We start from the raw sequence: 26,493 nt of genomic DNA on the forward strand, positions 1-26,493 counted from the left end.
ACTCCTGGGGCACTTCCCTGTACATGAACATCAGATGAGGTAAGTACTTGTCCCAATCCTGCGGGTGCTGGTTCATAAACGTTTTCAGCATCATCTTTAGAGTTCCATTAAACCTCTCCACCAGCCAACCAGTAGCTATAAAATCCCTTTTAGTAGCTCTTCTGTAGTTGCTCTACCTGTAAAGGGTTAAAAAGTCTCATTGCTATGCATAGGTAAAAGGAAGTGAATGGGCACCTGGCCAAAAGAGACAGTGGGAAGGCTAGAACTTTTAAAAATTGAAACGACTCCCCTTTTGTCTGTCTGTGGTTCTCCCAGGGAAAGGCGGACAGGGACCAGCTATGCCGTAAGAAGCTTGGGCCAGGCATGAACAAAATCATCAGTATCATACCTAGAAACTACTCATTTAAACCCCAGCTATGTAAGTAGACCAGGAAATGTCTAGGAAGACGCGATTAGGTTTATCCCTTTTATTTCTTTATGGCTTGTGGATTCCTCTGTGCTAACCCCAGGTGCTTTTGTTTTGCTTGTAACCTTTAAGCTGGACCTCAAGAGAGCTATTCTTGATGCTTAATTCTTGTAATTGACCTTTTAAAATCTAGCAATAGCTGAAGTTCTCAGATGTATTTTCTTTCTTTCTTTCTTTCTTTCTTTCTTTCTTTCTTTCTTTCTTTCTTTAATAAAATTTACTTTTTTTAAGAACAGAATTGGATTTTTGTGTCTTAAGAGGTTTGTGCACATGTTGTTTAATTAGCTGGTGGCAACAGTTGATTTCCTCTTTTTTTTTTCTTCTTCTTTCTCAGCTCTTCCCAGGACGGGGGGTGAAAGGGTTTGAGGGCACCCCACAGGAAGGAATTCCCAAGTGCACCTTCCTGGGCTCTCAAAAGAGTTCTGCATTTGGGTGGTGGCAGTATCTACATATCCAAGGTCAGAGAAAAGCTGTAACCTTGGGAGTTTAATACAAGCCTGGAGTGGCTAGTATTAATTTTTGAATCATTGTGGGCCCCCACCTTCTGCACTCGAAGTGCCAGAGTAGGGAATCAGCCTTGACACCTGGAGACTAAGAGGTCCACCCCAGCTTGGCAGTCAACCAGTTCTGGTCAGTGGGAGGACAATGGGCTGAGGGGAGAGGACTCTGGTGACCTGACAAACCAGTTCCAGCCAGAGGGGAACAAAGGATGGATGAGAGAGGGCCCCAGTGACCTGTTTACCTGGAACGGAAGACAAAGGACGGGTGATACAGAGTCACTGGGCGATGCTCTGGAACTACTCCGTATAAAGCCAGCCAGGACTCTGGAGGAGCCTCCTCTCTCTGAGCACACTGTCTCTAGGGCAAGAAGCTTCCACAGCTGCAACCTTCCTGGGTCTGACCTCAGAGCATTCAGCATCCCCTTCCACACTTTGTGCTTCCTGCAGCGAGTCCACACAGGCGGGGCTCCTGGGGAAGCCAGAGGGTCCTGCACCCCAACCCTGCAGTCAGACGTGACTCTCAGCCCGTCGATAAAACAGAAGGTTTATTAGTCGACAGGAACACAGTGTAGAACTGAGCTTGCTATTACGGATGTAAGCAGTGTCAGGATGAGCTCCACCCTGACATCTGGTGGTGAGGTGTGGCAAGTTGTGGAAAAGAACTTCAGGGGCTGATCTCATTTGCATAGGCACACCCACCCTGCCTAGAATGAGACCATAGCTGCCCAAATGGTCACTTTGGCTGCTGTGGGATCCCCAGTGTCTCTGTTATTGGGGCAGGAAAAATAAATTGTTATTACCCTGATTATGGGAACTGTGCTTGGAACTGTATGTGGCCTTTTGTTATGATGGAGGGATTCACCATCAACTAAGTAGCACTCGCTAGGCAAGGGTCATGGGTTCCAAAGTTCCAAAACTTGGTGAATTGAGAGAGGCTAGGGCCAAGTATTAATACTTGGTGGCATGGGCCCCTTGGTAAGGGCCTTACATGCTAATTGCACTTCCTCCTCTCTCCACTGTGGAATATCAGAGCTAATTTTGATTTCATTAGAAGTCTAGTTATAGGCTGCTGAGCTCACTTTGGGCTAACAGTGCACCAGCACTAAGGCTCCCCTGCTACAAGCTGAATTCACCTAAGAGCTGAAATCACTGAGCGTTGTGTTAAGTAGTGGGGGAGCCTGAAGATATATTGTGGAGCAGTTTGCAGGATGGCTAGAGTGCCTTGTGGACAGGCTGGTGAAGCAATTTGTGGATGGCAGGAGCTGCTTGTGGGCTGTGGAGCAGAGCTGAGTGAAGGAGTTCCTGGGGCGGCTGGTGGAGCGGACTGCAGCTGAGCGAAGGAGTTTGTGGGGCGGCTGGCGGAGTGGAGTGGAGCGGAGCGAAGCTATGGAGCTATGGGGCAGTCAGCTTCAGATCATGTAAGGTGCCTCTTACCCCCGTCCCATCTCCACCAAGGTTGGGAGGTAAAGCTCCGCAGATAAACTTTCGAACCCTGGGGCTGCCCTGACCAGGGACAGAGACTTTTGGGTCATTGGACTTTTTGGAACTTTGGGTAATTTGGGGTTGCTGGACTCAAGAACCAAAGGGAAAAGAGCATGCCCCAATTTGCTTGGGGTGGGTTTTTTTTTTTTTGCTCATGGGTTGTGTTATGAATCCTGTTGGTGGTGTTTCCCCAACATAATGCCACATTGTTTCTCTCTGTTATTAAAAGGCTTTTTGCTACACTCAGACTAGGTGCTTGCGAGAGGGGAAGTATTGTCTCTTGGAGGCGCCCAGCGGGGGTGGTATATATTTGTCCCAGGTCACTGGGTGGGGGCTTGAGCTGGGTTGCATTGTGTTATTGGAATGGATCCCCTAGATATTGAACCCGGCCCTTGTTGCTGCCAACTCTGATGGGCAGAAGGGTTACACAGAAATCAGTGACTTTCAAACAAGTCCATCTTTGGAATCCTGGGCCAGATGCCCTGGATTCCCCTCTTCCAGTCCCCCCACACAGCCTGCCAGACAGGGCCATCCTGAGCTATTTTGGTGCCCCACACAGCCCCCCATCCCGCGGAGGCCTCTGGCCAGCTCCCGCCCACGGAGGCCTGGGGCCCCAAGCTGCTCGGCTCCCCTGGCTCCCAGGCTTGGGGGAAGTGGGGAACTGCCTCCCAGAACTCGCCGGCGGTGCAGCTGGGAGCTAGGGAAGTGGAGCAGTCTGGGGCCGGGTCACTCCACTTACCACACGGTGAGTGCAGGGTAGGGCCTGGCTGCAATCTTCAGGGGAGTGGGGGTGGACTAGGGTGGAGTAGGGGCAGGGGCCTGGGGAAGAGCTGGAGCAGAGGCTGGAGCAGCACACAGCTGCACAGAGCACCTGGAAATTTGGCCCCAAATTTCCTGGTGCCCTATGCAGCAGCATACTTTGCATATGGGTAAGGACGGCCCTGCTGCCAGATTACAGCGACCCAACTTCTGATACCCCCTGTTGCTCCTTCTCTTTGTCTTGCTTCCCAAGCAAAAGGTGTCACCTGGTCACATCCCCCTCCTGGGTCTCAGGTTACATAGGTGCAAACAGCTGGGCAGTCTCACCTGCCCTGAGTGCCTCAGCAAAAATCACACACCCAATTCCCACCACCGAAGTATTGGTGCATTACATAGGGAAACTAAGGTACACACAGTATTAGGACAGGACAGTAAGACTCACATGCAACATAAATTGAATAAAACCCCTCTTCATCACAGGGTGTCTCTGCCCCTTAGTATCAGTTTGCATCAGCACCACACCCAGCCCGGTGTCTGAGGCATCAGTGAACACCAGGAAGGGTTTGTTAAAATCCAAGATTCACAGCACCAGGTTTTGGATGAGTGCCCCCTTTAGTGCACAGATTGCCCTCTGGCACTGCTTGGTCCAAAACACCTTGTCCGGCTTTCCCTTCCTACAAAGCTCCATGAGCTAAAGTGTTGTATAAACCTCCGGTAGTATCCCCCCATCCCAATGAAAGCCTGGACCTGCTTCTTAGTCTGGGGAGCAGATCAATCTTTCATTGCCTCCACTTTGGTGGCTCTGGCTTCAGGTGGCTGCTCCCCACCTTGTGGCCCAGGTATGACACCTCTGCCATCCCCACCTTGCACTTTCCAGCTTTTATAGTCTGTCCTGCATCCTGGAGGTAACCCAGCACCCTCTTCACCTGGGACACGTGTTCTTCCCTGGTCTGGCAAAAGACACAGATATCATCAATATATGCTAGAGCAAAGTCTTTCATCCCCCTTAGTAACTGATCCACCAGGTGCTGGAAGGCGGCAGGTTTCCCCCTGAGGCCAAAAGGCAGGACCAGGAACTCGAAAAGCCCTACTGGGGGGGTGAAGGCAGAATTCGTCTTGGCCTCTGGGTCCAAAGGCACCTTCCAGTAGCCTTTGGTGAGACCCATGGTAGTGAGGTACCGGGCACTCCCCAACTTGTGTAGGATCTCATCGGTCCTAGGCATGGGGTAGGCATCGGACACGGTGATGGCATTGAGCTTCCAATAGTCCACACAGAACCGGATCGACCCGTCCTTCTTGGGGACCAGCACCACGAGCGAGGCCCAGGGGCTGGAGGACGGCTGGATCACCCTTGAAGCCAGCATGTCTTCGACCTCTCTCTCCAGGTCCTGGGCTGCTTTCCCAGTGACCCTGAATGGGGAACACCTGATGGGAGGGTTGGCTCCCGTCTCCACCCAGTGGACAGCTCAATTAGTGAGCCAAGGCCGGTTGGAGAACAGCTGCTGGTATGAATGCAGCATCTCTCTGATCTATGCCTGCTGGGCAGGGGCTAGCTGATCTGAGAGGGAAACTGATTCCAGGAGGGGTCAGCCCCCGCCTGAGGGAGGAGTCCTACCAGGGATCCTCTCCCTTCTCCTCCCACTGCCCACACACAGCCAGCACCAACTTCTCCCTGTCCCAGTATGGCTTCGTAATGTTGACATGGGACACCTGGTGGTTGTGTGCCTGACTGGACAGTTCCACTACATAGTTCACCTTGTTTACCTGTCTGATGACCTTGAAGGGGCCGTCCCAGACAGATTGCAGCTTGTTCTTCCTCATGGGGATGAAAAGTGTTGTCAGATGTCACCGGTGTGGTGCTCTGCTCTGTTCAATGTTGATAACAGTCAGCTGCGTCTGTGTGTTTCCTCCGTGTGATGCCCTGGCTCTGCGCAGATCGCTGACACAGCAGACCCCGAGAGAACCCCCAATGACCACAGACTCCAATAAGGTACAAAGACACCGGCCAGGTTTATTGCCAAATGAAACACAGTCTCTAGCTCCCAGGATCAGACGTCTGTGGTTCTGCTAGTACATATGTGCTCCCGGACAATGGACCGGCTCAGTCAGTGGTGGGACTCTCCACTGCCCCCTGGGCTGGACAAAGACAGCCACTCAGGGGTGCATCTTATACACAGGTACAAACAAGTTACCTATCACTCCTGACACATCGAGGTACAGCCCCTCTACGCGTTAGGGTGCTGTCTCCCTCCTGGTACATGTTCGTTCAAACAAACAACTCTATCCATCATATTATCCTTTTGACCCTGTCTTTAGGATGGGTCAGCCTGTTCCTCATTATCTCTGTGGAATGTGTTCATACCAGAATGTTCTGGTGCCATCCTGGCACATGTTCATCCTATTAGTACTCGATACCTTTTAGATATGTGTATACGTGCAATTAGCAGCTTCCAACTTGTGTGAGCAGGGCCTGCCTCTGGCTCACAGCTTAACTTTGCTTTATGTTAGCAAAGTCTTCACCATTACTATAGTTCAGGCCTCAGGCCTCACACTAGGCCTCTGATACGAGGATTTATGTGTCAAGGCCTCATCTTACTACAAGAAGCATCACCTAGTCCCCGGTAGCATAGGAGCAGCACGTGCTGAGCAGTCGTACCAGACCTTCTGCTTCCTCTGTGCCCTGGCTAGGTTTCCCCTGGCCATGAGCTCAGCGAGCCTTTCCCGGAAGGTCAGGAGATACGCCACCACTGATTCTCCATCGGGAAAGGCCTTCCCCTCCCACTCGTCTCTCATCAAGTCCAGGGGTCCCCTCACTCTCCTCCCATACAGCAACTCGAATGGGAAAAACCCTATGGATTCCTGGGGCACTTCCCTGTATGCAAACAGCAGGTGGGGTAAATACTTGTCCCAGTCCTGCGAGTGCTGGTCCATAAAGGTTTTCAACATCATCTTTAGGGTCCCGTTGAACCTTTCCACCAGCCCATTGGACTGAGGGTGACACGCCGAGGCCTAGGTATGTTGGACCCCACACTTCTTCCACAAGCACTGGAGCAGGGTTGACATGAAGTTGGACCCCTGGTCTGTAAGAACCTCCTTAGGGAACCCCACCCTGCTGAAAATGGTCAGTAGCACGTCTGCCACGGTGTCTGCCTCGATAGAGGACAAGGCCACTGCCTCACGGTAGCGCGTAGCGAAATCTACCACCACCAGGATGTATTTCTTCCCTGACTGGGTCGCCCTGCTGAGGGGCCCCACTATGTCCATAGCCCCCTTCTGGAAAGGCTCCTCTATGATGGGCAAAGGTCTCAAAGCTGCTTACACTTATCCCAGGCCTTCCCCAGCTCTGGCAGGAGGCACAGGACCTGCAATACTGTTGGACTGCGTCAAAGACCCCGGGCCAGTAAAGGTTCTGCAGCAGCCTCTGCCTGGTGCGCCGGATGCCCTGAAAGGGGGATATCGTGGGCCAAGTACAACAGTCTGCGGCGGTACCTCTGGGGGACCAACTGCCTCCTGGCCTCCCAAGGTTCAGTTTGCCCCGAACGCAGCCCATTCCCAGTACAGGAATCCCTTCTCCCACAGGAATCTCTCCTGGCATTCCTCCCCCTGGGATTCTTCACCACTGTGGCCAGCAAGGGCCCTCAGCTTCTCTAAGGAGGGATCTTCCTGCAGCTCCATCTGGAATTCAGCTGCTGGGTTTGAGAGTACAGCCCTGGTTGGCGGTGCCTCTGTTTCCCCACCTTGGAACAGAGGCTCCGGCCCAGCCCTGTCAAGCCCTACTCTTGAGCTTCAGTCCCCCGCTTTGGGAGGTCTCATATCCCTCGCTGCGATGTTCCCCTCTGGTGTTATCTGGACAGATGATCTGCTAGGCCTCTCCAATCCTTGACTCTGGGAGTCAGCCTTATCCTGCTCTGCTGTGAGAACCCTACTCCTGGGCCGTTCACGTACAGCATCTGGCATGTACGCTGCTTTCAGCTACTTGCAAGCGAATGACACTAGCCAATATCTCTGGTCCTAGATAGAACCCTAGGAACCTCCATCTTGCAGTGTCCAGTTATGCCCCCTGGCCTGGACCCCTGCCGGCCTCGCCTGGCGGTCCCCTCCCACTGGCACAGCCCTGTCAACTGGGGCCCCCTGGACTGGCGGTGAAACCCCTCTCGGTGGGTTTCCATCCAGTTGACACCCCGCAGGTTCTGCTTGGCCGCCATTTCCTTCATCTTCAGGCATTGTGCTACCTTGTGTCCCTTTTGGCCACAGTAATTACATTTCAGGTCCCTCAGGTCCCATGAGGGGGGTCACCTGCCCCAGCATTCCCGGGCAACCCTGAGTTGGGCTTCCTGGAGTCCCACTTTTGAGAGGTCTCTGGGTGACTCCCCTTCTGAGTCCCGAATGTGGGTCTCCCTCCTGCCCCCAATCTGCTGTCCACAAACTCATCCGCCCATGCACCCGCACTGCGCAGATCTTTGGGCTTCCAGTCCACTAACCACACCTTAAGGTCTGGAGGGCAGATGTCATACAGCTGCTCCTGTAGTAGTAGGATTTATTGTTTGTATTTAGTATAATTTAGAATGAAGTATAAAGAATTAATAAGATAATAATGTAGCATGTATTAAATGTATTGATGTATGATTTGACCATATCCTGCCAGCCACCCTCTTTGAATAGCAGAAAGGAATGGCCTAATGGACCATTTGGTAAAGACGCATCAGCCGGAATCTGTGTCTGAGCTGGTTTCAAGGCAATGACAGACCTTTGAGGTCATCACTTTGTTGTAGGTTTAGCATATTAAAATAAGTAAAAGAATGCCATGATTGTTTTTCTTCTGCACTGCAATTTGATGTTCCTGTTCAAAATGTTCTGTGTAAATTAATTCTGTTTTGTGTGTGAATGAGGAGTGGGTGTTAAGAGATAAGTGTGAAGGCCATCGCTGAACCAGAAGTTCTAGGGAGCACCGGAGACACATGCAAGGGCGCAGGAGGCTGCAACATGCCCCTATTGAAATATCAGAGGAAGGCAGATTGACGACTCTAAAGATGAGACAGGCACCTATCAATGGAGACAAGATTGCTGTGATCAAAGCCAGCATGGGGTAACTCCCTGAGAGATTTGATGAAAGAACAACATAAAGGATAATAAGGACAATTTAAGAAAACAAACAACAATTGATTACAGCATGACGGAGCAAAACTCATTGGTCCCAATGAAGGAAAATCACGATATAAACAGGGGGCCTTGCCATGAAACTTTGGGTTCGTCCTGCCAAGACTTCCCCGGAGCATTGTGTCACGACCGACAGAACCCGGTTCCTACCTAGCTAGCCACTAGATTGATCCAGACTCTGGACTGGTAAATATAACATCAACTGGCAGGGCAGTGTGTGTGTGTGTGTGTGGTGTGATTGAATGCATATGCTAATTGTTGTATCTTCAATAAATGCGGCGTATTGCCTTTTCCCCTGAAAAAGATCCTGTGTGCTTCTTATAAGCATAACACTCCAACCCCACCAGGTTATACACGTCCTCTACGGTAGTGGCCCCTCTGCCCTTCCCCCACTTGCGGAGCTATTCCCCCAGCAGGTTGGTGACCTTCTTGTAAGTGATGCCTGAGGTCTTGTGTACATCATGGAATCGTTTCCTGTATGCCTCAGGGCTCAGATCAAACTTCAGAAGCAAAACCCGTTTGAACAGGTCATAGTCCTCCATCTCAATACCATCCATTTGGCTGAACCTTGGGACCCAGCAGGGGGATCAGACAGTGAAGCCTGTCTGCAGGATCAATCTGGTTCAGATCACAAGCTTTCTCGACATCAATATCCCCCCTCCCTTCCTTAAACTGGGGCAACAGTTTGGTGTCTAGATTCCCCACACTGGCGTCTCGGGGCCCTTCCCCACTTACCCCCTGGCAGGCCCTCTTGGCCCGCATCTTCTCCAACTCCAACTCATGCTTTCGCTGTTCTGCACGGTCCACCAGCCTCCACTTCTCCAGCTCCAGCTCCTTCGCTTTCAGCTCCAGCTCCAGTCTCCACAGCTCCTCCAGGAAGAAACCTGACTGGGGTCCCCCTGTGCTGACTGGGGAGTCAGGTCTGATAGACACCCGACTGCTACACAGACTGCCCCCATGGCTACTCCCTGGCTCTCCAGGCACCTGGGATCTGGAGCCTGTTCCTCGGACTGGTCATTCTCTACAAGCTGAGCCATCAGTTGCTTCTTAGTGAGCCTCCCAAAGCTCAGCCATCTCCCCCTGCACAGACAGGCCAGGTCCCTCTTATGGAGCTGGTTATAGGCTATTTCCGCCCTCGTTCCTTTAATTCCCTTGTTTTATCACTGGCAGCCACGCACTGCAAAGCGCCTGCGCTCACAGCCAATTGTTTACAGGGTGCCTCTGCCAACCATCCTCTGCTACCATGTTGTCATGGACTCACAGGTTGTGCCCACTCCTGGCCCCGTACAGTCCCTGGGGGGAACCCCCTTCAGTGTGACAGCCCTTCTCGGGGGTCCACTCTCTTTCGGGGGTCAAGCCCCTCTGCCTCCTGGAACCGCACCTCTCTGAGCCTTAGCACGCCTGTCTCTCGCTCTGGACCCCTGGGGCCTCCACTCCGAGCGGGAATAATGCAACCCTGATCGCTAGACCAGAGCGACTTCCAGCCAGCATAAAACAGGAGGGTTTATGGAGCGTCTGAACACAGCATAGGAAACTCTCAGGGCCTCAGGCCTGACCTCCCTCAGCACAGTACATTCAAGTCTCTCCTGCAACCAGGTGGGCTCTGCCTGCTCTCTCTCTCAAGTCCCGAGCCCCCGCCCCGTGCTTTCCAGCTGGGCATCCGATATCACCTCCCCCAAGTCCAGCCTCTGTCCATTGTCTTCTATCCAGGTAAACAGGGTCGCCTGGGCCTCCTCTCCTCTCATCCGTCCTCTGGCCCCCTCTGGCTGGAACCAGCTGGTCAAGTCACCGGGGTCCTCTCTCCGCAGCCCATTGTCCTCCCACTGGCCAGATTTGGTTGTGACTCCCAAGCTGGCCCTCCCAGTCACCAGGTTGCCAGTCGCTGGGGTATCCATTCCCCAGGCCATTGGCTGGGGTCCCAGTTCCATCGTGGGTCCTCTGTAACAACAAACTCTCTCTCCCATCACCTCATTAAACCAATAACACCCAGGGAAACTGTGTCCCACCCCCTCTGCATGCAAACCATTGACAAAATCAAGAAAATCCCCCACTTTGTCACACTCACAAAGGCTCACATACAACATAACAAGGGAATATCCCCACTTCGTCACACACCCCCATGGGCTGGGCTGTTCCCCCCATGGCACCATGTGAGAGCACCCCCGCTGTGGGCCTGGGCTGTTCCCCACATGGCACTGAGCCAGAGCCACCCCTATGGGGCTGGGCTGTTCACACCATTGCACTGAGTGATTGCCCTCCCCCATCGGCTGGGTTGTTCCCCCATGGCACAAAGCGAGAGCCACTCACATCAGCTGAGCTGTTTCCCCATGGCACTGAGCCAGGGACACCGCCCAGCGTGGGCTGGGCTGTTTCCTCCATGGCACCAAGTAAGAGCCACCCACTTGGGGCTGGGCTGTTCCCCCTGTGATAGGTTGGACCCCTGGGGGTGTCACCTCGTGTGCTTGGATGCCAGTGAGTCAGACTATTCTGCCAGTATGGGCCCCCTTTTAGCTGGTCTTGGTGGGCTAGACTCCCCTGCTTTTTCCAGCCAAGCACATAGGCAGGGCCATACCCAGCTACATAGAGGGACAGAGATCGGCTCTGAGAAAACTCAGCTTAAAGGGCTTGCCACAGCACCCAGATGTCCACCCCCCCACTTGGAGTACAAACCCAAAATTATATGAAATTCACCTCTTCCCTCAATGTGGAAGAGGGTATACACAACTTCCCCCCGCCCCCAGTTAGAAATCACATAAACTGGGTTATACTGTAAACCAGAAATAAATTTATTGACTATAACATGTGTATTAGTAGCGGAAGCTAAAGTGGATGGGAACCTAGGAGGCAGTGACCATGAGATGGTTGAGTTCAGGATCCTGACACAGGGAAGAAAGGAGAGCAGCAGAATACGGACCCTGGACTTCAGAAAAGCAGACTTTGACTCCCTCAGGGAACTGATGGGCAGGATCCCCTGGGAGAATAACATGAGGGTGAAAGAAGTCTAGGAGAGCTGGCTGTATTTTAAAGAATCCTTATTGAGGTTACAGGGACAAACCATCCCGATGTGTAGAAAGAATAGTAAATATGGCAGGCGACTAGCTTGGCTTAACAGTGAAATCCTTGCTGATCTTGAACACAAAAAAGAAGCTTACAAGAAGCGGAAGACAAATGACCTGGGAAGAGTATAAAAATATTGCTCGGGGATGCAGGAGTGAAATCAGGAAGGCCAAATCACACCTGGAATTGCAGCTAGCAAGAGATGTTAAGAGTAACAAGAAGGGTTTCTTCAGGTATGTTAGCAATAAGAAGAAAGTCAAGGAAAGTGTGGGCCCCTTACTGAATGAGGGAGGCAACCTAGTGACAGAGGATGTGGAAAAAGATAATGTACTCAATGCTTTTATTGCCTCTGTCTTCACGAACAAGGTCAGCTCCCAGACTACTGCACGGGGCAGCACAGCATGGGGAGGAGGTCACCAGCCCTCTGTGGAGAAAGAAGTGGTTCGGGACTATTTAGAAAAGCTGGACGTGCACAAGTCCATGGGGCCGGATGCGCTGCATCCGAGAGTGCTAAAGGAGTTGGCGGATGTGATTGTAGAACCATTGGCCATTATCTTTGAAAACTCATGGCGATCCGGGGAAGTCCCGGACGACTGGAAAAAGGCTAATGTAGTGCCCATCTTTAAAAAAGGGAAGAAGGAGGATCCGGGGAACTACAGGCCAGTCAGCCTCACCTCAGTCCTTGGAAAAATCATGGAGCAGGTCCTCAATTCTGAAGCACTTAGAGGAGAGGAAAGTGATCAGGAACAGTCAGCATGGATTCACCAAGGGAAGTCATGCCTGACTAATCTAATTGCCTTCTATGACGAGATAACTGGCTCTGTGGATGAGGGGAAAGCGGTGGACGTGTTGTTCCTTGACTTTAGCAAAGCTTTTGACACTGTCTCCCACAATATTCTTGCCAGCAAGTTAAAGAAGTATGGACTGGATGAATGGACTATAAGGTGGATAGAAAGTTGGCTAGATTTTCGGGCTCAATGGGTAGTGATCAATGGCTCCATGTCTAGTTGGCAGCTGGTGTCAAGTGGAGTGCCCCAAGGGTCAGTCCTTGGGCCGGTTTTGTTCAATATCTTCATAAATGATCTGGAGGATGGTGTGGATTGCACCCTCAGCAAGTTTGCAGATGACACTAAACTGCGAGGAGAGGTAGATACGCTGGAGGGTAGGGATAGGATACAGAGGGCCCTAGACAAATTAGAGGATTGGACCAAAAGAAATCTGATGAGGTTCAACAAGGACAAGTGCAGAGTCCTGCACTTAGGACGGAAGAACCCCATGCACCGCTACAGACTAGGGACCGAATGGCTCGGCAGCAGTTCTGCAGAAAAGGACCTAGGGGTGACAGTGGACGAGAAGCTAGATATGAGTCAACAGTGTGCCATTGTTGCAAAGAAGGCCAATGGCATTTTGGGATGTATAAGTAGGGGCATTGCCAGCAGATCGAGGGATGTGATCGTTCCCCTCTATTCAACATTGGTGAGGCCTCATCTGGAGTACTGTGTCCAGTTCTGGGCCCCACACTAAAAGAAGGATGTGGAAAAATTTGAAAACATCCAGCGGGGGGGAACAAAAATGATTAGGGGACTGGAACACATGACTTATGAGGAGATGCTGAGGGAACTGGGATTGTTTAGTCTGCGGAAGAGAAGAATGAGGGGGGATTTGATAGCTGCTTTCAACTACCTGAAAGGGGGTTCCAAAGAGGATGGATCTAGACTGTTCTCAGTGGTAGCTGATGACAGAACAAGGAGTAATGGTCTCAAGTTGCAGTGGGGGAGGTTTAGGTTGGATATTAGGAAAAACTTTTTCACTAGGAGGGTGGTGAAACACTGGAATGCATTACCTAGGGAGGTGGTGGAATCTTCTTCCTTAGATATTTTTAAGGTCAGGCTTGACAAAGCCCTGGCTGGGATGATTTAGTTGGGAATTGGTCCTGCTTTGAGCAGGGGGTTGGACTAGATGACCTCCTGAGGTCCCTTCCAACCCTGATATTCTATGATTCTATGATTTTAAGTAGTTAAGGAGGTAGCAGACAGAACAAGGCAGCTAACTACGAAAATAAAATGGAGCGTGCAAACTAAGCTTAATACACTAAAGAAACTGGTTGCATGTAAGTTCTGACCCTAAATGTGGTTCTAATAATCGTCTTCACAGGCCAGATGTCCTTCCAGCCTGGGTCCAGTTCTTTCCCCAAGGTCAGTCTTAGCTGTTTCCAGACGTCATCTTGGGTGGGGTAGCAGGGGAGAATTGATTACCTGGATTACCTCATTCCCCATCCTTAAATAGGATTTGCTTAAGGCAGGAGTACTTTGTTTTCTAATTTGAGCCTCCCTCCTCAGCTTCTCGTGGAAAAGTACAGAATTCAAGATGGGTTCCAGTATCAGGTGACATGGTCACATGCCTCTGTAGGGCCCCTGTAGCCATTTTTCACAGGCTGACCCACAGGTTCACAGGAAGACTAAGCTCTTTTACAATCCATTGTCCTTGTTGATGGGCCATCCACCCTGTCTGGCTTTTTCATTGTTGTACCTGAAGTGTTAGCAGTGGGTGTCACCCAAAGTAGAAACCAGTTGAAATACAGAGACATAGTCAATATTCCTAATTTCAGATATAGAAATGATACATGCAAACAAATAGGATAATTATATTCAGTAAATCATAACCTTCCCTATGATTCCTTGGAAGAGTTATCTTGCATAAAGCGTATCTTAGTTATGTCATATTCCTACCACAGGCATATTTTCACAAAGAATATGAAGTATAATCTCACACCTCCCATGGCACCAAGCGAGAGCCACCGCTGTGGGCTGGGCTTGGCTGTTCCCCCCCATGGCACCAAGCCAGAACCACCCCCATGGGGCTGGGCTATTCCCCCATGGCACCGAGCAAGAGTCACTCCCGTGTGGCCGGGCTGTTCACCCCATTACACTGAGCGAGTGCCCTTCCCTGTTGGCTGGGCTGTTCCCACCGTGGCCTTGAGCGAGAGCCCCCCTGCCCCGTGGGGCTGGGCTGTTCACTCCATGGCACCAAGCGAGAGTCAGCCACGTGGGCTGGGCTGTTCCTCTCATGGCACCGAGCCAGAGACACCCCCGTGGGCTGGGCTGTTCCCCCATGGCACCGAGCCAGAGCCCCCCATCCCCCTGTGGGGTTTGGCTGTTTGTCCCATGGCACCAAGCAAGAGCCACCCATGTGGGCTGGGCTGTTCCCCTCATTACACCAAGACAGAGCCAACCGCCCCAGTCGGCTGAGCTGTTCCCCCCATGGCACCGAGCCAGAGCCACCCACATGGGGCTGGGCTTTTCCCCCCCATGGCAGCAAGCCAGAGCCACCTCTGTGGGCTGGTCTGTCCCCTCATGGCAGCGAGCCAGAGGCCCCCCTTCTATGGGGCTGGGCTGTTCCTCCCATGGCACCAAGCGAGAGCTACCCACGTGAGCTGGGCTGTTCCCCCCCATGGCACCCAGCCAGATCCACCCTCTGAGGGCTGGGCTGTTCCCCCCATGGCACTGACCTAACCAGAGCCACCCCCGTGGGGCTGGGTTGTTCCCCCAATGGCACTTAGCCAGTTCCCCCCCCCCCCGCCACATGCGCAGGGCTTTCCCCCCATGGGACCAAGCAAGAGCCACCCACGTAGGGCTGGACTGTTCCCTCCATGGCACTGAGCGAGTGCCCCCTCCATGGGACGGGGCTAGGTCCATGCCTCATCTCTGAATATACCTTGTCGTCTGATGACTATCCCCACCCCTCCCCAGTGTATGTCTTGCAGCGCCCCATAGCTGAGGTAGCTGCACACACAGCCCGGCGGACGCTCACATCCCCTCCCAAGTATCTCTGTGCTGTGCCTGCCTACAATAAGATCCTTTTCTAGAGCTCCTCAGACATTTTTATCCCTATGTGGAAAATTTCGAGCTTGCCCTGAAAAATCACCCCCTGGCAGATTTTGATTCTGAAATGCTGCCATGCAGCCTTGTGGGAGCCAGTGTCGCTTGGGTGGCCTCGAGCTCTAAATGGCCTCTGTAGGCCGAACTCCAGGATTCGACTACATGTCCCATGATGCACTATGCTCTCCATGCATCATGGCAGTGGTGTGACCAAGAGAATGATACAAAATGTAGTCCAGCTGGGGATCCCGGCCCATCAAGAAGAATGGGAATGTTAGGAACTCAAAGTACAACTCCCATGAGTCATTGCAGTGGCATTTCAGAACTGAAATGTTTCTGTTTTGAGCTCAAAGCTGATTTTCTCCCCAGCTCTTCAGCATTTTTCCTTTGAGGAGAAATCCCAATTTTCTGTGCAAAGCAGGCACCTTGTATGAAATACTTTGTCCTGTCACACACCCGTTAAAAACCAGTTTCGATGGAAAATTTTTGATCAGCACCATCTTCTACCTGCAGGCAGGATTATGGATGCTAGGGGTCTCCAGCCTTCGTTCTGGCACTGTCCCCTGCCTGATCATTCCTGTCAGATCCTGGTGTTTGCTCAGTGTCAGCTGCACTCAGAAATCTGCTCCCACGTGAGTCATGAGCCAGTCTCAGCCTGGTGCATTCCAGGCAGCTGGATCCCAGGTTGCTGGCTCAAGGGCATGGGGCAGGGCAGTCTGACGGGGTGATCCTCTCTCTGTCCTCAGCCCAGCTGCTGTGCCTCTCTCGCAGTAATGCACCTGTGGGCCTTAGCTTTGCATATACAGCCTGGCCACTAATCTCCTCCCATGCTGCCTGAGATTTCTCCCTCCAGGTGCTCTATTCTGGACTGGCACCAGGGAAAGGCTTCTTAGCTTTTTCACTCCCAGGGCATCCTGGAGGGCTACTGCACTGTCTGCCCCTCTGTTGCAGCCTGCACTGGTGTCCCCTTCAGCTATGGTCCTACCACTCCCACCAGTCTCTACCCATGCCCAGTGCAGGGGGTGGTTGGAGGGCTGTGGGACATCAGTTCCTATGGGGTGTGGTAGCATGTGGGGTGTTCCACATGCTCTGGGTGTTCCCAGCCCTTGGTGGCTTCCCACAAACTATCATGGGAGCAGCAGAGGGCTGCCAAAAATAAGGGCTCCCAGCAGAGTACTGGATCATCAGTTTGCAACAGCAAAAGGAACAAATTCCCAGTTTGGCCAAAAAAGGGCTTAGATGAGGTAAACAGTGGGGCTGGGGGGGAGGTGGGGGGCGAGTGACAGGGTTCAGGCCAGCCCCATGGAGAGGAGGAGGGAGTTCAGGCAAGTGGCTTGGGCCAGTTCCGTATGTGGGGAGGAGGGGCAGAGAGGGGCCCAGGCCAGCTCCACATGGGGGAGGGGGAGAGGGGCTTGTGACAGCTCAAATCGTGGGGTGGGGGGGAAGAGGGGCTTGTGACAGCTACACATGGCTTTCTATTGGCACTCTAGACCCGCCCCTTCCCGAGGCCCCGCCCCTGCACACTACATTCCCCTTCCCTCTATGACTCGCTTTTCCCCACCCTCACTCACTTTCACTGGGCTGGGGCTGGGGTTTGGGGTGTGGGAGAGGGTGAGGGCTCTAAATGGGGGTGCGGGCTCTGGGGTGGGGCCAGAAATGAGGGGTTCAGGGTGCGGGATGGGACTTCAGGCTGGGGCAGGGAGTTGGGGTGTGTGAGGGGGTGAGGGCTTGGCTGGGGATGAGGGGTTTGGGGTGCAGGAGGGGGCTCCAGGCTGGGGTGGGTGGGGCCTAGGGATTCGGACTGTGGGACGGGGCTGCAGGTTGAGGCAGGGGGTTGGGGTATGGGAAGGGTGAGGGCTCTGGGTTGGGGGTGCTGGCTCTGGGATGGGGCCGGGGATGAGGGATTTGGGGTGCAGGAGGGGGCTCCAGGCTGGGGGGGTGGGGCCGTGGGATTTGGAGTGTGGGAAGGGGCGGCAGGTTGAAGCAGGGGTTGGGGTGCAGGAGGGGGTGAGGGCTCTGGGGTGGAGCCGGGGATGAGCGGTTCAGGGTGTGGGAGGGGGCTCTGGGCTGGGGCAGGGGGGTTGAGGTACAGGGACGGTGAGGGTTCTTTGCTGGGAGTGTGGGCTCTGGGGTGCAGGAGAGATCTCCGGGTTTGGGTGGGCTCAGGACTGGGGGTTGGGGTGCAGGAGGGGTATAGGCTCTAGGTTGGGGGTGCAGGCCCTGGGGTGGGGCCAGGGATGAGGGGTTTGTGATGCATGAGGGGGATCCGGGTTTGAGGGGGCTCAGGGCTGGGGCAGGGGATTGGGGCTCAGGGTTGGGGCCCGGGCTTCCCATAGGCAGCTCCCAGTCAGCAGCCAGCAGGTCTGGGTCCTAGGCCGAGGCAGAGGGCAGGAGGCTCCATGGCACATACTGCTTTTTCCCGCAGGCACCCTGGAGCCAGTGTCCAGGCCAGAGGTAGTGCCTGGAGCCCCATGCCCCCGCCTAGGAGCCGAACCTGCTGGCCGCTTCCAGGGTGCAGCGCGGTGCCCCAGGACAGGTCCGGACTAGCCTGACTTAGCTAAGTAGCACCACCGACCAGACTTTTAACAGCTGGTCGGCGGCGCTGACTGGCGCCGCCAGGGTCCCTTTTCGACCGGGTGTTTGGATCGAAAACTGGACACCTGGCAACTCTACGGGGGGAGAGGGGCTTGGGACAGCTCCACACGGGGGAGGGGGGCGGAGAGGGGCTCGGGGCAACTCCGCATGGCATTGGGGGAGAGGGGCTCAGGACAGCTCCACACAGGGGGCGGGGGAGAGGGGAGAGGGGCAACTCCGCGTGGCATTGGAGGAGAGGGGCTCAGGCCAGCTCCACACGGCAGGAGGAGGAGAGGGGCTTGGGACAGCTCCACATGGCAGGAGGAGGAGAGGGGCTTGGGACAGTTCCACATGCCGGGGTGGGGGGGGAGAGGGGCGCGGGACAGTGCCACATGCCGGGGTGGGGGGGGAGAGGGGCGTGGGACAGTGCCACATGCCAGGGGGGAGGGGAGGGAGAGGGGCCCGGGACAGCTCCACATGCTGGGGGGAAAAGAGTCTCTGGCCTACTCCACATGGCAACAGGGAGAGAGGGGCTTGGGACAGTTCCACACGGTGGGAGGCGGGGAGAGGAGCTTGGGACAACTCCACACGGCGGGGAGAGGGGTTCAGGCCATCCACACGGCAGAGGGGAGAGGAGCTCAGGCCAGCTCCACATGGAGCGGGGGACACAGGGACTCAGACCAGCTACACATGGCTCACCTTACCTGTCACTCTCGTTACAGTGTGTATGGTAACACACATTGTTTCATGTTCTCTGTATATATAAAATCTCCCCACTGTATTTTCCACTGAATGCATCCACTGAAGTGAGCTGTAGCTCACAAAAGCGTATGCTCTAATAAATGTATTAGTGTCTAAGGTGCCACAAGTCCTCCTTTTCTTTTTGCGTATACAGACTAACACGGCTGCTACTCTGAAAGCAGAGGGAGAGGGGCTCTGGCCAGATCCACGGGGGGTGGGGGGAAATGTTTTGGACAGCTCCACACCGGGGAGGGGGGTGTGACTTGTGGAGAGGGGCTCAGGCCAGTTCCACATGGCAGGGGAGAGAGGGGCTCAGGCCAGTTCCACATGGCGGGGGGGTGAGGGCCAGCTCCATATGTCAGGGGGTAGAGGGGCTCTGGCCAGCTCCACACGGGGTGGGGGAGAGGGGCTTGGATTAGCTCCACATGGCAGTGGGGGAAAGGGGCTCGGGGGGGGGGGGGAAGTGGCTCAGGTCAGTTCCACACAGCGGGTTGGGAGAGGGGCTCAGGCCAGCTCCTCAGGGCAGTGGGGGGAGAGGGGCTTGGGCCAGCTCTACATGGTGGTGGGGAAATGGGCTCCAGACAGTTCCACATGGCGGGGGGAGGTGGGGAGAGGGGCTCAGCAAGCTCCAAACGGCGGGTGGCTCAGGCCAGCTCCACACGGTGCAGAGGACACAGGGGCTCAGGCCAGCTCCACACGGCTTCGGGGGGGGGAAGAGGAGAGAGGGCCAGCCATTCCAGGCATTCCACCAGGGGCAGCCTAGCCCAGTGTAGCTCACCAGGGTGTGGCACTTGGGACAGGCCCTGCTAGTTCTGTCTCCCAGCAGCCAGGTGAAGCGGCGGTGCCCACTGCATTCCACTATGCTATAGAGGAGGAAATGTCCCCTGCACTCCAGTATCTGGGAGAGGTGTCAGTCTTCTCTGCACCCCAATATCCAGGAGATGGGGCAATGGCCCCTGAACCCCAATAGCTAGGAGAGGTGTCAGTTCTCTCTACACCCCAATACCCAGGAGATGGGGCAATGGTCTTGTCACAGAGTCACCGGGCGATGCTCTGGAACTGCTCCATATAAAGCCAGCCAGGACTTTGGGGGAGCCTCCTCTGTGCCCTACACTGTCTCCAGGGCAAGAAACTTACACAGCTTCCATCTCCTGGGTCTGACCTCGGAGCATTCAGCATCACCTTCCAAACTGTCCCATGCACTTCCCGCAGCAAGTCCGCCCAGTCAGGGCTCCTGGGGAAGCCAGAGAGCCCTGCACCCCAACTCTTGCAGTCAGCAGCGACTCTCAGCCAGCATAAAAACAGAAGGTTTATTAGTGAACAGGAACACAGCATAGAACAGAACTTCTTAGCACAGAAATCAGTGACTTTCAGCCAAGTCCAACTTGGGGAGTCCCGGACCAGATGGCCTGGACTCCCCCTCTTCCAGTCCCCCAAGCAGACTGCCCAGCTTCGACTCGAGCTCAGACACCCTCGTTGCTCCTCCTCCTTCTCTTTGTCTTGCTTCCTGGGCAGTAACCTGGTTACATCCCCCTCCTGGGTCTCAGGTTAAGAAGGGCATGGGTCACAGCATATGTGCAGGCAGTTGGAGCAGTTTCACCTGACCCAGAGGCCTCAGCCAAAGTCACACACCCCTGTTCCCACCACTGAGGTATTGGTGCAGCACACAAGGAAACTGAGGCATACACAGTATTCATGGAAAACAGTAAAACTCACATAGGCTTAACAGTAAGACTCACATACACCATTACAAGGGAAAATCCCCACTTCGTCACAGGCCCCTGCACCCCTATCTCTGGCAGAGGTATTACTCCTCTCTGCACCTCAATGCCCAGGAGCCTGTGCACTGACCCTGGCACCCTGTGAGCGAGGAGGGGGGGTCAGGCACCTGGGGGGTCCCCAAACCTGGGAGAGGGGCTGAGGGTGATGGGACAGGATCTGGCCTTGGAAGGCAGGAGGGGAGTTCTCAGGGGTCACGGCAGGGGTTGAGTCCGGGGGGTCTCCCTTGGGCTAGGGGGACCCCTTCAGCTCCTGCCTCCCGGCGATACTGCAGCTGGCCTCCCAGTAATTATCGTAATCCAGGCCTTCATCCTCGCCATGCTCCCACTCCGTCTCATCAGTGTCGTCCCCGAGATGGTCTCTCAGGCAGCGGTAGCAGAACTCCATGCAGCACTCCGGGCACACCACCAGGGGGCAGCCTAGCCCAGTGTGGCTCACCAGGGTGTGGCACTGGGGACAGGCCCGCAGCGAGGGGCAGCCATGGACAGACGATCCCGGGGCCTGGATCTCCGGGGCGTCATACAGCACCGCCTGTAGGGGGCACTGGGGATTGGAGCAGGATTTTCCCTGGGGCAAGGGGTCCTTCCAGTCCATGCGGCAGCCCCAACAGAAGCAGTACAGCCCCCCGGCCCGCTGGGAGCAGGGCAGGCAGGGGGTGCACAAGGTATCGGGATCCAGACGCTGGACGAGGTGCTGGCTGCGCGGGCACTGGGGGAAGTCATGGGGGGAGTTAGCCACTGAGGTGTGATTGTTCCCTGTGCTCTATTTCCCTGGGCTCTGAGCTCTCAGTCCTCCAGTTCTTGGGCTCCCAGCCCAGCCTGTTGGAGATGCCTCCCCCAACCCCATAAATGGGGACTTAACAATTGTAGCCAGTTTCACAAGGTTATTGTCTGGAAATTTCCTTAGGTTTTGTTTTAATATAGAATCTATCTACCTACCTATCTCCATCTACCTCCTCTGTCTATATATCTGTCTACATACGCACCCATCAATCCATCCATTCATCCCCATACATACCCCTCCACACACACCCATCCATCCCCATATACACAAATCTATCCATCCATCCCCACACTCATTCATGCATTCATCATTAGCTATTGAGACCCACCCCATCTGGGGAGTGGGGTGGGTGGGATCCCCCTTGCCTCTCCCAGGACTCACCTGGCGGTAGCTACCCCTGGCCCCATCCTGTGTCAGGATTTGGGCCTCCAGCATGGCCTGGTCCTCATCTGAGAAAAGCCCAAGTTTGCACAGCTCCTGCCAGAGCCAAGAGGTATCCGGGCAGCAGGGGCAGCGGAATGAGGTGACGCCCTGGACGGGAATGAGGGGACCTGGATCAGCCACCAGCTCTCCCCTGATCTGCAGCCCCCGGCCACTCACATACCCCACCCCCATCCCTCCCCAACTGCCTTCCCCCTTGAACCCCCTGAACTCCCCTCCCCTTCCCCTGTCACTCCTCATCCAATCCTCCTGGCATCCCCAACCCCTTCCCTTCGCCAACTAACCCCTCCCCATGGAACACCCCTCCCTTTCCCCTGTCACGCCGCATCCAATCCCCCTGGCACCCCCTAAACCCGCCCCTTCCCCATCACCCCAACTGATACCTCCCCCTAAACCCCTCCCCTTCCTCTGTCACTCCTCATCCAATCCTCCTGGCACCTCCTGACCCCTCCCCTTCCCCATCACCCCAACTAACCCCTCTCCATGGAACACCCCTCACCTTCCCCTGTCACTCCGCATCCAATCCCCCTGGCACCCCCCTAAACCCGCCCCTTCCCCATCACCCCAACTGATACTTCCCCCTAAACCCCTCCCTTTCCCCTGTCACTCCTCATCCAATCCCCCTGGTACCCCCTAAACCTGCCCTTTTCCCATCACCCCAACTGACCTCTCCCCTTCCCCTGTCACCCCGCATCCAATCCTCCTGGCACCCCCAACCCCTCCCCTTCCCCATCACCCCCAACTGACCCCTCCCTAAACTCACCCCTTCCCCATCATTCCAAATGACCCCTCCCCCCTAAACCCTCCCCTTCCCCATCACCCCAACTGACCCCTGCCTCCTAAATCCCCTCCTCTTTCCCTGTCACTCCACATCCAACCCCCTAGTACCCTCTAACCCTTCCCCTTCCCCATCACCCCAACTGATCCCTCCCCCCTAAACTCCTTCCCCTTCCCCTGTCACTCCTCATCCAATCCCCCTGGCACCCCCAACCCCTCCCCTTCCTCATCAACCAAGCTGAACTCTCCCCCCTCCAACCCTCTGAACCCCGTCCCCTGTCACTCCTCACCCAATCCCCCTCCCCGGAACCCCCCCACCCAACTTGCCTCCCCATCACTCCCTCAATCACCGCCAAAATCTCCCCTGAAGATCGAGCCCCCTGTGCCCCCCTGCCCAGGCCCCCTCGAGGGGGTTACCTGGTCCAGCAGCGCCCGCACCCATCCCCGTAGCCCGGCCGTGCTCACCCAGTGCCCACAGGACACCTGGCCTCGCAGCGCCCCGGGGGACCCCGCACCTGCAGGGAGAGAGGGGGAAGGGTGAGACGGGGCTGACCCCCTGAAAGCTCAGCTGCTCCCGCCCTTCCCCAGGGGTGACCCCAAAGGGCCCCACTGGGCAAGGGGTAAGGGGAGGGGCCGGGGTCTTACCTGGGGCCTCCCCGGGGGGGCAGATCACCTGGAACTGCTGGGCCAGCGCCTGCCACTGCCCCGACGCCATCACAGGCTGTCGGGAACATCTGTCCTGGGCTGGGAAATTCCCCCCCCACACACACACACTTTCCCTTTCCCTTTCGCTTTCTCCCTCCCTGCGATGCCCAGCCCCCCAGCTCTGCCGCTGCCCCTGACTCCCGACCCGCAGCCCCTGCTAGCCCAGCCCTGCCCCCCCAGCCCCAGCTCTGCCAGTGCCCCTCACTCCCGACCCACAGCCCCTGCTAGCCCAGCCCTGCCCCCCCACCCCCAGCTCTGCCGGTGCCCCTCACTCCCGACCTGCAGCCCCTGCTAACCCAGCCCTGCCCCCCCACCCCCAGCTCTGCTGGGCTAATGTTACAAACTGCTGGTCTCACACTGTGTTGGCAGCAGTTACTGACAGCTGGGGGAGAGCTGCAGCTGCCCTGGCACAACTGGCTGCTGTTGCCTTTCCTCAGCCTCCGGGCCAGGTGAGACCCAGGACCCTCCCCTTACCCCTCTCCCCATGGGGCTCTTTGGGGTCATCCCTTGGGAAGGGCTGGAGCAGCTGAGCTCCCAGCAGGATTGGGCCCTCTCTCACCCTTCCCCCTCTCTCCCTCCAGGTGGAGGGTCCCCCAGGGCGCTGTGAGGGCAGGTGTCCTGTGGGTATTGGGTGAGCGCGGCTGGGCTGCGGGGATGGGTGCGGGTGCTGCTGGACCAGGTGTCCCCACCCCGCCCCGGGCATGGGTAGGTGGGCATGGGGGGTGCAGGAGGGAGGAGTTTAGGGGAGTGGGAGAGCTGGATCTTCAGAGCAGATTTTGGGGCCAGTTGAGGGAGTGATGGGGAGGGGAGGTTGTTGGGGTGCCAGCAGAAGGGGAGGGGAGTTCAGGGGGTTCAAGGGGGAAGGCAGTTGGGAGGGATGGGGGTGAGGTATGTGAGTGGCCGGGGGCTACAGGGGAGAATTGGTGGCTCATCTGGGTCCCTCCATTCCCGTCCAGGACATCACTTCATCCCACTGCCCCTGCTGCCCGGACACCCCTTGGCTCTGGCAGGAGCTGTGCAAACTCAGGCTCTTCTTGGACAAGGACCAGGGCATGCTGGAGGCCCAAATCCTGGCACAGGAGGGGGTCAGGGGCAGCTACCACCAGGTGAGTCCTGGGGGAAGGGAGGGGGACCTGATCCCCCCCTGCTGGATCTGGCTCAGGCTGGGATCTGGGGTGGGGGGGGTCTCAGTAGCTAACACATCCTCATTCTGCCCTCCAGTGCCCACGCTGCCAGCACCTCATCCAGCGCCTGGACCCCGAGACCCTGCGCACCCCCTGCCTGCCCTGCTCCCAGCGGGCCGGGGGGCTGTACTCATAGAACCATAGAATATCAGGGTTGGAAGGGACCTCAGGAGGTCATCTAGTCCAACCCCCTGCTCAAAGCAGGATCAAGCTCCAATTTTTGCCCCAGATTCCTAAATGGCCCCCTCAAAGATTGAGCTCACAACCCTGGGTTTAGCAGGCCAATGCTCAAACCACTGAGCTATCCCTCTCCCCTCTGCTTCTGCTGGGGCCACTGCACAGACTGGAGGGACCCCCTCATCCCATGCTGCCCTGTGATCCCCCCTACAGGCCGTGCGGCATGATGCCCCCCAAGATCTAGGCCCCAAGGGTGTCCATCCATGGCTGCCATCTTTAACCTGGTGCTTTTCCATTTAGAAGGACGGGTGGGAACCCAGAGAGGGACAAAGTATTCCCGCCTTGTGCAAAAGATATATAAGGGGGTGGAACAGAAAAAGTGGGGCAGCAGTCATGAGAAATCCCCTAGCTACCACCTGAGCTGGAACAAGGACTGTACCAGTGGAAAGGATTGGGCCCAGACTAGGAAGGTGTCCAGTCTGTAATAGAAACGTATTGAAACATCTCTGAGGGTGAGATTTTATCTGTATTCAGTTTTCTTACTGTATTAGGCTTAGACTTGTGTGTTTTATTTTATTTTGCTCAGTAATTCACTTTGTTCTGTCTGTTATTCCTTGGAACCACTTAAATCCTCCTTTTTGTATTCAATAAAATCACTTTTTACTTATTAATTAATCCAGAATATATATTAATACCTGGAGCGGTAGGGGTGAACAGCTGTGCATATCTCTCTATCAGTGTTATAGAGGGCGAACAATTTATTATGAGTTTACCCTGTATAACTTTATACAGGACAAAACGGATTTATTTGGGGTTTGGACCCACGGGGAGCTGGGTATATGAGTGCTGGAACACTTCTTAAGCTGTTTTCAGTTAAGCCTGCAGCTTTTGAGGGATGTGGTTCAAACCTGGGTCTGTGTTTGTAGCAGGCTAGTGTGTCGGGCACAACCAGGCAGGGCTCTGAAGTCCCAAGCTGCCAGGGAAAAAGGGCAGTTCTCAAGGGGGTTTCTGTGACCCAACCTGTCACAATTGTATATGGAGATGGATGGATGGATAGATGGATGGATGTGTATGGGGTTGTGTATGGGGATGGATGGATGGATAGAGGACTGTATATTTGGATGGATGTGGATGTGGATGGGATGGGGATGCTGTAACAAAGCAGCCTTTGGCGGGACAGTACTGAGAGTATCAATTCAGGACAAATTGCTTAGAGCAGGGCAGTCACAGCCCAAGGCTGGGGGTCCTTTGCACACCAAACCAGCTAAACAGAGAGGACTTCGGTTTTACCCCACTGGCTAACCAGAAGTCATACAAGCAATTCCCTCAGACACTTTAGTTTCCCAGTATCACCACATGCACCACTCTTTATGGGGACGAATGGTTACGAAAACCAATACCCCAGTAAAAGAAAAAAGGTTCTCCCGATCCCAAAGGACCAAGCCCTAGACCCCGGTCAATATACCAGTCAGATCTTATCCACAAATCACACTGTTGCCAATGCTTTAGAATCTAAAATCTAAAGGTTTATTCATAAAAAGAAAGAAATATAGATGAGAGTTAAAATTGGTTAAATGGAATCACATACATACAACAGTTGCAAAGTTCTTAGTTCAGGCTTGTTTCAGACTTGATGGGATTACTGCTGATTTATACCAATCAAGTCTCTGGAGTACAAACATCCCAGCTTGGATGGGTCATTCAGTCCTCTGTTCAGAGCTTCAGTTTCAAGCACTGTTCCTCCAGAGGTCAGAAGCAGGACTGAAGACAAAATGGAGGGGTTTCCAGTGCCTTTTATATCCTCTGCCATATGGAAGGACCATTTGTTCTTACTGTGGAAAATCACAGCAGCAAGATGGAGTTTGGAGTCACATGGGCAAGTCACATGTCCATGCACGACTCAGTTTGCAGGCAGCAGCCATTGCTCACATGCCACCTTGAACATTCCCAGGAAGGCTCCGCAGATGTGGATTGGCGTCTGTCATAAAATAAAAGGAAGGGTAAACACCTTTAAAATCCCTCCTGGCCAGAGG

At 54.8% G+C, this 26,493-nt stretch overlaps 1 protein-coding gene and 1 long non-coding RNA gene across 3 annotated transcripts; one reads left to right on the forward strand and one right to left on the reverse strand.

The window, feature by feature from the left end:
• Nucleotides 1–19,905: 19,905 nt before the first annotated feature.
• Nucleotides 19,906–23,142, reverse strand: LOC144279496 (uncharacterized). Of its 2 annotated transcripts, none has more exons than XM_077841027.1 (4): nucleotides 23,040–23,142; nucleotides 22,860–22,909; nucleotides 21,558–21,707; nucleotides 19,906–21,101 (listed from the first exon to the last, which is right to left on the reverse strand). In XM_077841027.1, exons 1-4 carry the CDS (start codon nucleotides 23,107–23,109, stop codon nucleotides 20,625–20,627), a joined length of 747 nt encoding a protein of 248 aa, XP_077697153.1. In that variant the 5' UTR covers nucleotides 23,110–23,142; the 3' UTR covers nucleotides 19,906–20,624. The 2 variants fall into 2 exon arrangements, with proteins under 2 accessions (XP_077697153.1, XP_077697152.1); XM_077841026.1 differs by having other exon boundaries at nucleotides 22,812–22,909.
• Nucleotides 23,143–23,377: 235 nt separating this feature from the next.
• LOC144279679 (uncharacterized) lies at nucleotides 23,378–25,129 on the forward strand. The gene is made up of 3 exons (XR_013348687.1): nucleotides 23,378–23,548; nucleotides 24,056–24,205; nucleotides 24,321–25,129. It is a non-coding gene; the product is annotated as an uncharacterized LOC144279679 (long non-coding RNA).
• The last annotated feature ends 1,364 nt before the right edge of the window (nucleotides 25,130–26,493 follow it).

Source organism: Eretmochelys imbricata, chromosome 24 (assembly GCF_965152235.1).
Source record: "Eretmochelys imbricata isolate rEreImb1 chromosome 24, rEreImb1.hap1, whole genome shotgun sequence".
In the NCBI taxonomy this organism is placed as follows: domain Eukaryota; kingdom Metazoa; phylum Chordata; order Testudines; family Cheloniidae; genus Eretmochelys; species Eretmochelys imbricata.